Below are 13066 nucleotides of genomic sequence, written 5' to 3'. Positions count from 1 at the left end.
AATTTTGAGTGTCCGTTGCACGACTGACGGTCAATAAGATTTAATTTTTACAAATTTATTAACTTTTTATCATATTTTATTTAGAACTCCAATATTCGTCGCCGTTTGGATAATTGTCTTTTAGTTTTTTTAAATGATTCTCTCGATTCAAAAAATCAGTTGATGAAGGTAAATATATTTTCTTCCTAAATAATTATCAATTTATAGGATTATGTTTTTCTTCTTGTTTTGCAGCAATTACTTCCAGTGATAAATATGTCTGACTCTGTCTGGTTATTTTTTCTCAAAGATGAGACAAACGTTGAAAATTTTTTTTCTGATATTTACGTGCCTTTCAACTGTCGATTGATGATATCCAAAATAGATACAGAATCTAAGAATAGTGAAATAATCACTGAAATTTATAGGATAGAAAGAAACAAACAACTGAGATATAATACTTTTGGAAGCTGGAGTTCACGGGCTGGAATGAAAGTACCAAAACTTTATCTATACAAAAGAAGGAATGATCTTCACGGTCACTTATTGCGCGTTACTGCAATAGATGTGGGTAAAATAGTACATTTCACATCTAGGGAGGAAAAGTAGACTAGCTTAAACCACGTGTGGCTAGTCTAATTGTCCTCCCTAGGGCCGAATATGATTTTTCGTCATACCTGTGTGGAAAGTTCAACCTCTCTCCAATGGAAAAGTGAACTTTTCGCGCGGGTATGATGAAAAAACATTTTTGATATTCATGATTCTTATAAAATATCACATTATTTAATTATTAGTCGGCACCCAATACAATTGTTAAACTCGATGAAAAGAATAATATAATATTAACTGGAATTTTTGGATCAGTGTTGAAAGTACTGCAACAGACCTTAAATTTCACGTAATAATCATAAAGCATAAAACTAACATTTTCTATTTTGATGTTTATTAATATTCAATGAAAAATTAATTTTTTAGGACTACTTACACACTTGTTGATAAATATGGAAGTTTCAAACACGGAAAATGGACAGGTGGTATGGGTACTTTGGTTTATAATCAATCAGATATTTTTCCGGCTAATTTACGTATTATAAAGAGCAGATTGGAAATAATTCAATTCACTGTACCAGTATATCCAACTAGGTATATGTATATGATTAAAAATAAATGAAGAAGTCTGTATTGATTAAACGCATGTTATTATATAATTTGATATTTTCAGAGATGTATTTTTCTTTAAAAAACCAGAAAAAATAATAACATGGAATCTTCCTTGGAGACCATTCCATGTAAAGGTTTGGATTGCTATTTTATGTGTAATCATACTTATAAGTACAGCACTCGATCTCATCTCTTTATATTATCAAAAGAAGTATTCCATAATGAGATTTAATCGAAAAATTGTAAAACATTCGAGTGCTTTTCTAGATGTCTTTGGCATATTTTGTAATCAAGGTAAACATGAAATACTCCACAAGATAATTTATTTAACTAATTAATGCATATTTATATTAGCAATGCCTTTGTCACGAATAAATTCAATTATGATCCTTCAATATACTACCCATATAACAGCGGTAGTAATACTTGCAGCATATTCAGGAATATTAATGAGTACCATAGCAGTTCTTACTGTTGAACCTCCTTTTAAAACTTTGGAAGCTCTTCTTCATGATGAAACTTTTAGAATGGGAATTTTAGGACACTCAGCATATACTGATTTCTTCAATGTAAAACGAATAATTTTAAATGATAAACAATTTTCGTTCTAATATCGATTTTTTTTTTAGAATTCTGTGGATAAAACCATCCGTGAAATTTATAAGAAAAAAATATTACGAGAACACTCTCTTCCTTTATCTTACATACAAGGACTGGAGTATGTGTGTAAAGAAAACAAATATGCTTTTTTGGCGACATATTATTCAGCGTTACAATTTCATATGGAAAATTGTGATATAATAGCATCCGAACATGTTCTTCTCGCTATTTTTGCTATGGGATTGCAACTAAAAAGTCCATTTAGGGAATTAATTAATTATCAGTATGTCAATAACAATGGTAAATCGTTGACGGAATTTATAACTTTTTTTATGTTTTAGAATTGGTTTATTGAGGGAGAATGGAATTCTGCAAAAAATTTTCCATGATTGGATAAAAAAAAATCCTTCTGAGGTGAATATACAAAAAAAAAACTATTTAAAATGTATTCTTGAAAAGTAATAATTATGCATAAATATTTTTTTTATTTGCAGAATAAATTTATGTTTTATTCAGTTGATATCATTGACGTCTGTCCCATATTTGTTTGTTTTTTCATAATAACTATCATAAGTATTTTATTTTTATGGGCTGAAGTAAAAGTACATAAAATATTAACAAAACGTAAGATCAGTGAATTTTCAAAAGTACATTTGAAAAAACATTGTTTACCGAAGAAAATATCGAAAAATCAAATAATACGAAGGAAGAGTCGATTATTTAAAAATAAAAAATTGCACAAACATTTATAAATCATCAGTTCAATTTTAAATTATTTAATAAAATTGATTGCATTAAAAAAAAATTATAATTGATAAAAATATAAGTTGTAAGTGAATTTTTTATGTTTCTAGAAAATTTATTCACAACAAACCTATTACCTCATTGTTATCAACACTTCACATCATTTTTTTTTTCTATTCAATTATCCACTTATCAGTCAGTTAACTACGGGTCAATGGATATTGTTTGAACAGTTATATTTTTGTAAATAGTTAATATGTTGAACATGTTTAAAATAGAAATACTTGTTCGTAGAATTTAAAATGATTAAAAATAAAAATTATTCACAAATAATTACTCATTCATTTTTAAAATACAGTAAAATAAATAGTTAATTTTTCTTCAAATAGAGCTAAAAAAGAGTATTAGAAATTATTTCTTAGAGAATAGCAGTAATGAAGTTCCATACATGCCCTATTCTTCTCTTTATTCATCTTCAATTGGTGAATACACAATTAATTAAATCCAATGATATTTATAAGAATGTTATCATAGGTATTTATAGACATTATGAATGTCAATCTGTCATATTATTTCATTCTGATACAAATTTTGCTATTATTCAAGGTGAGTTAAGTTCACTTATGTATAAATATAGACACATTTTAATTTTTACAATATATTAAAATAATTGACTCCATTAATCTTGAATAGACATTGAAGTTTCAACAAAATTGAGAGATCTTTTAATTTTCTTTAAGAAGCATTTGGTAAAAGCTCTTGTGACTGATGTAAACACATTTATAGCACAAGTAAGAGAATCATGTTAATATTTATAACATAAATTTATTTGATATTCTATTTTTTTTTTTTATTTAGAATGCAACAGCCAACCATCATATTGTAAATAATCTCTTCGTATTCTTGGATGATTCTGATAAACTCAAAGATCAACTTGTGACAGTAAGTGTAATATTCTGATATTTTTAATGATCCACTAATTAATAGTTTATTTACTAAGTAATTTAATTATTATTATGTTGTAGCAATTCATACCTTCAGTAGCGATTTATATCCCAATTTGGCTAATTTTCTTCAAAGATGAAACGAGAATTGCAACTTTTTTTGAAAACTTTTATATACCATTTGATTGCCGGTTTATGATATCCCAGCGAAATGTCACTAATGACAAGACGAGTGAAATAATAACAGAAATTTATCAAATAGATAGCCATGGAGAATTAAGACAAAATATTTTTGGAAATTGGAACCCAGAAACTGGAATGAAACTACCTGCGGTGAGCTTATATAAACGTAGAAATAATCTACATGGACATGTTTTTCGAGCTACTGCATTGAATGTAATAACATTTTTTTATTAACCAGTTATTATATAAAACTGCTATTCAATTACTGCTAATTATAAATTAACTCTTTAATTAAATAGTCTCCACCGGGTTCAATCGTTGTCATCGATAAAGATAAGAACATTAAGTTGGGAGGATTTTTTGGAGACTTTATGGAATTATTACAAGAAAGTATAAATTTTACGTGAGTAGTATGAATTTTGGATCACATTTATTAATAATTAAATCTAAAAAGTAATTTTTGTTTCTGAAGCGTAACTTACACAATTGCTAATTCATATGGTATACGTATGGACAATGGTTCATGGACAGGAGGTATGAATACTTTGGTTAATAATCGTTCAGATTTATTTCCTACTGATTTGAGGTTTGTTACTGAACGACTTAGTGTTATACAATACAGTGCTCCAATATTCATGATCAAGTACGTTTAATAATATAGCAATAACTTTATAAATAAAAGTAATTTATTCATACCTTTCTTATATTTTAGCGATTGTTTTATCTTCAGAAAACCACCAACAACTGTTACATGGAACATTTTCTTCCACCCATTCCATCTAAATATTTGGCTCGCTATTATCTGTACAATTTTTATTTCTTCTCTTTTGATAAATCTTATTCAATTATTTCATCGAAAAAAATATTTTCGAATTATGACTGACCAAGGGCCTTTCACCAATTTAGAAGTTTTCCTAGATGTTTTGGGTGCATTTTGTAATGAAGGTATTCGACCTTAAAATTATCTATTTGCCATTAGTTTTCAGCTAATGTTAGATAATTTCCATGAACAGCAATGACTCGATCAAAAATTGAATCAATCGCAATTGTTCAATACACAATTCACTTGACAGTAGTCGTAATATATGCAGCTTACTCAGGAGTATTAATTAGTTCGTTAACAGTTAATCGATTTGAGGCACCTATTCAAACCTTGGAAGAATTTGCTAAAGATAGCTCTTACAGAATGGGAGTTCTAGACGACTCGGCATATTATTACATTTTTCGAGTATTTTAAATATATATTAAATTAAATAACAGTTATCTTTCTTCAAACATCAATATCTTCTTTTTCATCTTTTTTATTTTAGAATGCTACTGATAAAGTAGTTCATCAAATTTATGAACATAAAATCAAAGTAGAAACTTCATTACCCCAAACTTTTGCTGAAGGAATAAGACGTGTATGTAATGAAGATAATTATGCATTTTTAAGTGCACAACCTCTCATATCACAATGGAAATCTCCCAATTGCATATTGAAATCATCAGAAACTATATTTGCAGCATCAATATGTATGGGGATGCATAAAAGCAGTCCATTTCGAGGTTTAATAAATAGCTAGTATGTCATTGAATGATGTTAAAAATATAGAAGTATGTTCCTTTATTGTGGTTTTGCTTTTTTTAGTATTTATACATTCAGAGATAATGGCCTCTTGAACAAAATCTCCGATGCTTGGATGGTACTCAAACCAAACAAAGTGAAATATCATTCTTATTAAATTTATAATTGCTTTTTGTTAATTAATAATCTAATTGTAAATTTATATTTAAAACAGGAGGAACCAATCACTCCAGTACAACTCCACAATGTGGTTCCATTAATTGTTTTTCTCCTAGGGAGTTGCCTCCTCAGCCTTTTATTTCTCTGGTGCGAAAGAATAGTCCACAATCACAAGGAGAAAATAAAATTACGTAGAAGACGGTTACTGAAAATTAAACGATCAAAGAGAATACGTTTCAAAAGAAAATTTCCTCATTTTAATTTATGCATTTAATTTCGTTTAGATAAAATTAAAATCATGTTTGGAAATGTCACGCAAGTCTATTTTTATAATAAAAGAAAGAAGATTGTCGAAAGAAAATAAGTATTGATCAAATTTACAACAAAATTAAACATTAAAGTTGATTAGGTACTGTTATTAAAATCTTTGAACTCAAAGAAACATATCATTACAGATAATCAATTTTCATTTAAGTCATAAGTGGTTTTGTATTCTTTGATCAATAAAAAGTTTCTCTATGATACTCAACACGCAAATCTATGCAAGTACATAAAGCGACTCTTTACGATCGAATAAACATTCTTGTATGACATTTTCAAATATAAAAAATCTTTAAGAACCTTAATATAATGAACACTTTCATACAATTAGGATTATTATTCACTTCATTACAGTTTATTGATAATCAATTAATAAAATCAAATGATATGTATCAAGATATCATAACAAATATTTATAAATATTATCAGTGTAATTCTGTTGTCTTATTTTATGCATCATCCAGTTTCGTAGGCATTGGAGGTAAAATATCATGGTAGTAGCAATAATAAATATATTTTGCAAAAAATGTGCGAGTGAAAAAACAAATGAAAATTGTAAACAAAACAGATTAACTGGAAGTTTATTTAGTATTCTATTTTTTAAATAAAAGTTAAAAGTTACCAGTAGCTCATTAAAAAAAAATGACGATTTATTATTGTTTGTTTCATTATCAATAAGACATTGAAGGCAAGACTAAGTTAAGAAATCTCATTATTTTTTTCAACAAAAATTGGATCCAAGCTACGGTTGTTAACATTGAAGAATTTTTCATACGAGTAAGTAAAATATAATAATTTTTTGTAGTTATTAAATAAATTTAATTTCTTTTAGGACAACAAAATTCTCCAACAAAACAGTAAAAATTTCTTTGTATTCTTCGACGACTCTGATCAACTAAAAATTCAGCTTATGAAAGTAAATCTCATTCAACATATTTTAAGTGAATATTTAGTCTTAAAAATATTTTCTACATTTGTACAAAAATTTTTTACAGCAGTTAATACCGCTGATAGACATATCTGATCCTGTCTGGCTGATTTTCTTTAATGATGACACAGAAATCAAGAATTACTTTGTTGATGTTTATATACCATTTAATTGTCGATTTATGATATCACAGAAAAATTCTAGCAGTAGTAATAATAGTACAATAATAACAGAAATTTATCAAGTAGATAAATACACGGAATTAAGATATAACATCTTTGGAAGTTGGAATCCAGATTATGGGTTTCAATTACCCACATTTACCTTGTACAGGCGACGAAGTAACTTGTATGGTCATTTGATGCGAATAGCAGTGTTAGATGTGAGTTCAATTATTTTTCAGGTTAATTGTGTGCATTTATAAAAATATAAAAATTAATTAGTCTACTCCTGGTTCCACAATTGTAATGGATGAGCAACGTGGTATCAGAATAGGAGGAATTTTTGGTGCAGTTGTGGATATTCTACAAGAACGAATGAATTTCACGTAAGAAAGAGTTTTCATTTCCTCAATCTCCTAGATTCGTTGAATTTATCTAATTTTAAATCATGGTTGTGAACTGAAAGGCCAGCTTATCATGTAGTATCTGAATACGGCTCTCGCTTACAAAATGGCACTTGGACAGGAGGTGTTGGTAGTCTGGTCTACAATATTTGTGACATTTTTCCTACTAATTTACGAATGGTTTCTGCTAGGCTGGAAGCTATACAATTTACTACACCATTATACTTAACTAGGTATTGTTATAATAAATTAATTAATCATTGTATAAAATATTATTTTTAACATCATCTTATTCAATTCAGAGATTGTTTCTTCTTCAAAAAACCTCTCTCAACGCTATCATGGAACTTATTTCTAACTCCTTTCAGCGAAAGTATTTGGATCATCATTCCATGCTTAATTATAATTACTAGTAGTATAATTGCTCTCATTATATTTTTCTATAAGAGAAATAGGTTTTTAACATTAGTAGAAACAAATGCCTTAAGAATCTCTGATGTTTTTTTGGATGTTTTTGGAGCATTTTGTGGTCAAGGTATAATCTACTCATTGTATCAGCATAATTACTATTAATTGATAGGAGTTATATTTCCAATGATACTAAATTGATTTTTCAGGCATGCCAAAGTCAACCATCGCTTCAATTAATGTTGTCCAATTTACTACTCACTTAACTGCAATAATAATACTTGCAGCATATTCAGGAATTCTCACTAGCTCGTTGACAATCAATAATTTTGTAGCACCCTTTGCGACTATGGAAGGATTTATCAAAGATGGATCTTACCGGATGGGAGTTTTAGGAAACTCGGCATACTATGATTTTTTTCAGGTATTATGAATAGTAAAATTTATATATTATATTTTATTTACTGATTTTTTATATAATTTATTTGATTAATAGAATGCTGCTGATGAAATAACAAAAGAAATTTTTGTAAAAAAAATATTAACAGAGGCTTCATTACCACAGACATTTGCAGAAGGATTGGAACGGGTATGTCTTGAGAAAAACTATGCTTTCTTATCATCAGATCTTCCTGCTGCAAAATTTCGTATGAAGAATTGTATCCTATTGGCATCAGAAGCTGTGTTTGTGGCATCTTTAGCCATTGGATTACCACAAAATAACCCATATCGTGGATTAATTGATCGCCAGTATGTTGATGAATATAAAATCACAAAAATAACTATGTTAAGTTATTAATCAATTATTTGAACATACTGCAGCATTTTCATATTGAGAGATAGTGGTGTATTACACAAAATTATCGACGATTGGACTAATACTCCACCTACAAAAGTAAATGCATGAATTTAAATAATTATATAAACGACCTTTAATAATTATTAATCAAAAATATTTTGATTTAATAGGCAGAAGATGAAGCTAAAACAGTCGAATTTTACAATATTCTACCACTGATGACTTTGTTAATTTTTCATAGTTTGTTGAGTATTTTATTTTTATGGGGGGAAAGAATAATGTATAGAAAATTTTTAGAACGTAAAAAAATGAAAATGTGGAAAAATTTGAATATTAAAATCCGTCGATATTGAATAATGATAGCTCCATTATACTTCCTAGTATTCTTATTAGATGATTAACATGATTAACAACTGAGGCCAATATAATATAGTTGTTAATAACTTCATATGATTCTAAACAATCATGTATTTGTTTATAACAAATTCAATTTATTATAACCAATTAAAAATGGTTTTAATCAATTGAATTATTATGACTATGATTATATTTGATAAATATCAACAAATATTGTTATAAATAACTTGATGTGATTAAACAATTGTATATTATTTATGACAATAGTAATTTTTCAGAAACGAAAAAAATAAAAGATGACAAAGTTATGGATTTCAATTAATGGGAAGTTCGTTGTCAGGGCACAAATTAAGCCCAGACCCATTGCTTATTTTGCTTTTTGGATAAAAATAGAAAAATATAATCAGATAATCATAAAAAAGTTTTATATAGTTATAGTTGAACTACTTTCATTTGATCCACAAGATTCAGCTTTACTTTTTCTCCATTTAAAATAAAAAATAATTCTCAGTTGACCCCGACGTGATTTGAACACGCAACCTTCTGATCTGGAGTCAGACGCGCTACCGTTGCGCCACGGAGTCTTTGAATCTCATTGATTAGATTACCTTTTTGAGTAATAATACACCGGTTGAATTAGGAAGAGTCATTAAATCATTACCTTTCTATAAGTGAAAACAGTTTTATCAAAACGTTCTAAAAATTTTCACCATATTTATAATGTAATAACTCTATTCTCACTCTGTAAAAGTTTTTCACCAAAAATTGAAAATCTACTAAAAATGTTATTAAAAGTTTCAACGTCAAAGCTAATCAAAAGAGTAAATTTTCTGTTAAAAATATAAGAAAAATGTAAGGTATCTATGAACTTTTATTAATTATAAAATAATCTAAATATCTCTTCAGAACTTGAACTAAAAATAATGAAAAAAAGAGTTTTGTTTCTTCAATAATAAGTTCTCAGTTAATTAATCATCAAATCTTAATTCATTAATAGTGATATTTCTTATTTTTATAACTATATCATTGATCTTCAAGAATATAATAATTTTTTTATTTCAGAGAATAAAATAAAGCTATACCTTCAAGAGATTTGACACTTCTAAAAACTCATCATGTTGATCCAGGTGTGCTCCAAATTAACGAGATGCTTACTGAGATATTTAGGCTGTCATTATCTATTAAAGAGTGTTGTACTTCTTAGTGATGGAGATAATAAAAAAGTAAAAATTCAATGAATGTAAAGAGGGGTCATTATGATTGTGGAGGTGTTGAAGAATTTCGCGCGGATTGTCTCGCTAAGCCCCTCCTACTATCAGGAAATCATGTCAATAATATTATTTTTGCGGCAAACCTTGTGCTATATAACCTTGTACAGTTCACCATTCTCTATACTACTCCACAAGCCAGTGAATATTGCATATTCCGTCGTACCTTGACTTTCGCCCGTGAGGAATTTTTTCAACAGGAACGCATGTAGTCGACGGTGCGCACTCTGACGCAACTGGCAGAAACGGCACAATGTCATTGACTTTGCAACACGCAGTGAGGCAGGGTAGGATAACGAAGCTTTAGCAATATAGATTTAGCAAAAATTAGGGGAAATTATTAACACGTTTGACCCATAACTACTTTCTGAGTTGATACGTCTCGCTGTTATGTATATTAATATTGAAAAAATATTTACCTCAAAATATTGTAATATCCAAATATTTATCAACCACTGAGGAACACTTGAAATGGCAGTGACTCGTTAAATTTGGGGGAAAACAGAGTCATTGCACTTTGTATGACTTCATATGCGTTATTCGCACGTATTTTTGCACTTGCTTGAGAAAATTATTTATCAATCATTCATCTCTGGCGTCAAAGTAAGACCAGAAGCTAAATGTTGTAAGCTTAATGTGTTGGTCCTGTCCAAATTTCTGGACAATCTGATATCTATGGACCAATACACAATGGAAAGAATCATAGTAAACCAATAAGATGACGGAACGTCATAGAGGTGCTTAAGGCCCATGCGGCTCTTCCTCAAAATTATGTCTTTCCGATCCACGGGAAACATACAGTAGATGAAGCCAACATGTAGACACGTGGCAACAGCTGTTCTTAGTTACTCAACTATGCCTCATGTTCGCCTAATCTAAAGTCAGTTGATTTGTTGATTATGTCCATTCCGCCTTCTTGTTGCAAGAATTTACCATTTTGTTTGTCCTACTGATGATACCTAACATTCAGTACTTATCCCCTCTGGTTCCTATACTATCATCACAAGTCAGTCAAGAACTTCTTTTCTCAGTAAACCTTTTAGTATAAACTGATTCCAATAAATCATCATGAATCGAACAGTATAGTGAAGTAATGATGATTCGTCAACGATCGCAGGAGTTTAGAAATGAATAATTAATGATAAATTCTTGAATTTTTAGAAGTGAAATCTTTGTGGTTTAAGCTGAATATAAAGAGATACAGTGCTAAGTGATTCTACTTTCCTGATGCTAGGAGGGGCTGAATGAGACAACCCGCGCGAATATCGTTTCACTGCATAAGCTACTAAAGAGCTCTTGAGTTCTTATTGTTTCCTAATGTGGAATAGACCGTATGCGGGATGTAAGCACGCACCACTCGACATTTTCAAGATAAAACAGGGATCATATGACTGTAGATGAATGTAGATGTTGATCAGTATGAATAAAATGACCAAGAATTGTTTCATCAATTAAAAATAAAAATCATTTCTGATGAATTCTAGCATTTAAAATGAACTCTGTAGAGTAAAATAAATTGACTTGATGATGAAGTAAAAAATATTTTGAATTTTTTTCATAAAAGTCATCTTCTGAGACACTTGGATATTTCGATGAACTGTTGAGTTTTGATATGAAATATATTTTTCATCGAATTTATTTTTATTTATTTTTATATCAACACTAGAGTTCATTGAAAGGAAATGATGTTAATAATGTAGAAATCAATGCAGATAAGAAAAATGATAAGATAAAAATAGGAAATGAATTTTAAAAAATATACGATGGTTGCAATAACAGTTAATATCAGCACATCAATCCCTTTATATTACGTTACAATTAGAGGCGTGGTCCGGGGTGGCATCTTCAGAATGAAACCTCTATCAGGGCAACACGCCCGGTTTGGAGTAACTAGCACATTCTTCTTTCATTCTCTCTTTTTCGGCATCCATATTTCCATCTTCCCTCCAGGGGTAATACTCAAGCCTTGCCCTCAACAGACTTGATGACCTCGGTACCATTTGTTGTTTTTAACATAGAAATCTATACCCACATAAGGATTCTAATAAACTCACTCGAGCCCCTGAGAACAACATTCTCAGCAGGATTTCATATGCCAGCAAGAGCTTACGAAGTGTATCCCTGTAAGGAGACCCTTTATCCCTTTCTTGATTCCAACTTCTTTTTAAAAGACGCTACGAATATCGAAGGAAGTAAAAAGATAGATGGAAGATTAAAAGGACTAAAAAGTACCGAGGCCTAACACACATGTACGTATCTATAGCCTTGCAGGATACCTATTCATTTTGTTGTTTATCTTCTAACAGTTCATAATCTCCTGTTAGGTGTGAACCACGGCGCCGCGTGCCGACGCAACCCATTGGATCATCGTAAGCCGCAAACTTGCGCATAAAAATTGGCGGATTATACATATTGAGTGCGTCTGTAAATACTGAGAGATAATCCTAGTTAAAAAAAGAAGCAAAATCAAAAGAAACTGGCAGCGGTGGGATTCGAACCCACGCCTCCGAAGAGACTGGTGCCTTAAACCAGCGCCTTAGACCGCTCGGCCACGCTACCTCGAAAGAGAAGTTTCCAAATAATCTATTTGAATTTAACATAGGAAATACCACTAACTTTTATTTTTGTGCTGATAATTTGATGGTGTACTAAGCCAATAATAACTTGGATCATGTCCAGGAGAATTAATACATCAACCTACCACTCACTATTTTGATCCAGCTCCAAAAATTTAATTATCCAAGACCAACTGCTAGGGCAAGGATACATACACTTTAATACTCAGCTCCAAATTTTATCACTGATAAAAATAAAAATTAAATTGTAAGTGGATGTCATGATGTAAAGATTGATAAATCTTGAATAAATAAATATTATGCACCTTGATTGAATAAAACTCTTATTAAAAATATTTATAATAAAAAGAAATTACTTGAGGTATTTATTTGTTATTTATTTATTATTTTTAACTTATTCACTTTAATGTTTAAAATAAAAGCAATATTATTAATTGATGACATATTTGAATTTAGCTGGTTTTCGTTATTTTTTAGATTGAGAACAAAACAAAAGTAATGAAGATA

At 29.5% G+C, this 13066-nt stretch overlaps 1 protein-coding gene and 2 non-coding genes across 3 annotated transcripts; 1 reads left to right on the top strand and 2 right to left on the bottom strand.

Moving 5' to 3' along the window:
- Positions 1-4486: 4486 nt before the first annotated feature.
- On the top strand, positions 4487-9918 carry LOC118067628 (uncharacterized). The gene is made up of 14 exons (XM_035084466.1): positions 4487-4556; positions 4625-4839; positions 4922-5159; positions 5393-5484; positions 6491-6574; positions 6654-6968; positions 7030-7133; positions 7214-7384; positions 7454-7686; positions 7769-7983; positions 8056-8309; positions 8382-8454; positions 8529-8598; positions 9778-9918. The coding sequence occupies exons 1-14, from the start codon at positions 4487-4489 to the stop codon at positions 9810-9812; spliced, it is 2169 nt and encodes a 722-aa protein (XP_034940357.1). The 3' UTR covers positions 9813-9918.
- On the bottom strand, positions 9228-9299 carry TRNAW-CCA (transfer RNA tryptophan (anticodon CCA)). Its single transcript has one exon. It is a non-coding gene; the product is annotated as a tRNA-Trp (tRNA).
- Positions 9919-12460: 2542 nt separating the features above from the next.
- TRNAL-AAG (transfer RNA leucine (anticodon AAG)) lies at positions 12461-12542 on the bottom strand. The gene has a single exon. It is a non-coding gene; the product is annotated as a tRNA-Leu (tRNA).
- Positions 12543-13066: the final 524 nt, after the last annotated feature.

Source organism: Chelonus insularis, unplaced genomic scaffold (assembly GCF_013357705.1).
Source record: "Chelonus insularis isolate UGA/USDA-ARS -01 unplaced genomic scaffold, ASM1335770v1 contig_390_pilon, whole genome shotgun sequence".
Classification (NCBI taxonomy): Eukaryota; Metazoa; Arthropoda; class Insecta; order Hymenoptera; family Braconidae; genus Chelonus; species Chelonus insularis.
This window is presented reverse-complemented; position numbering and strand designations above follow the sequence as displayed.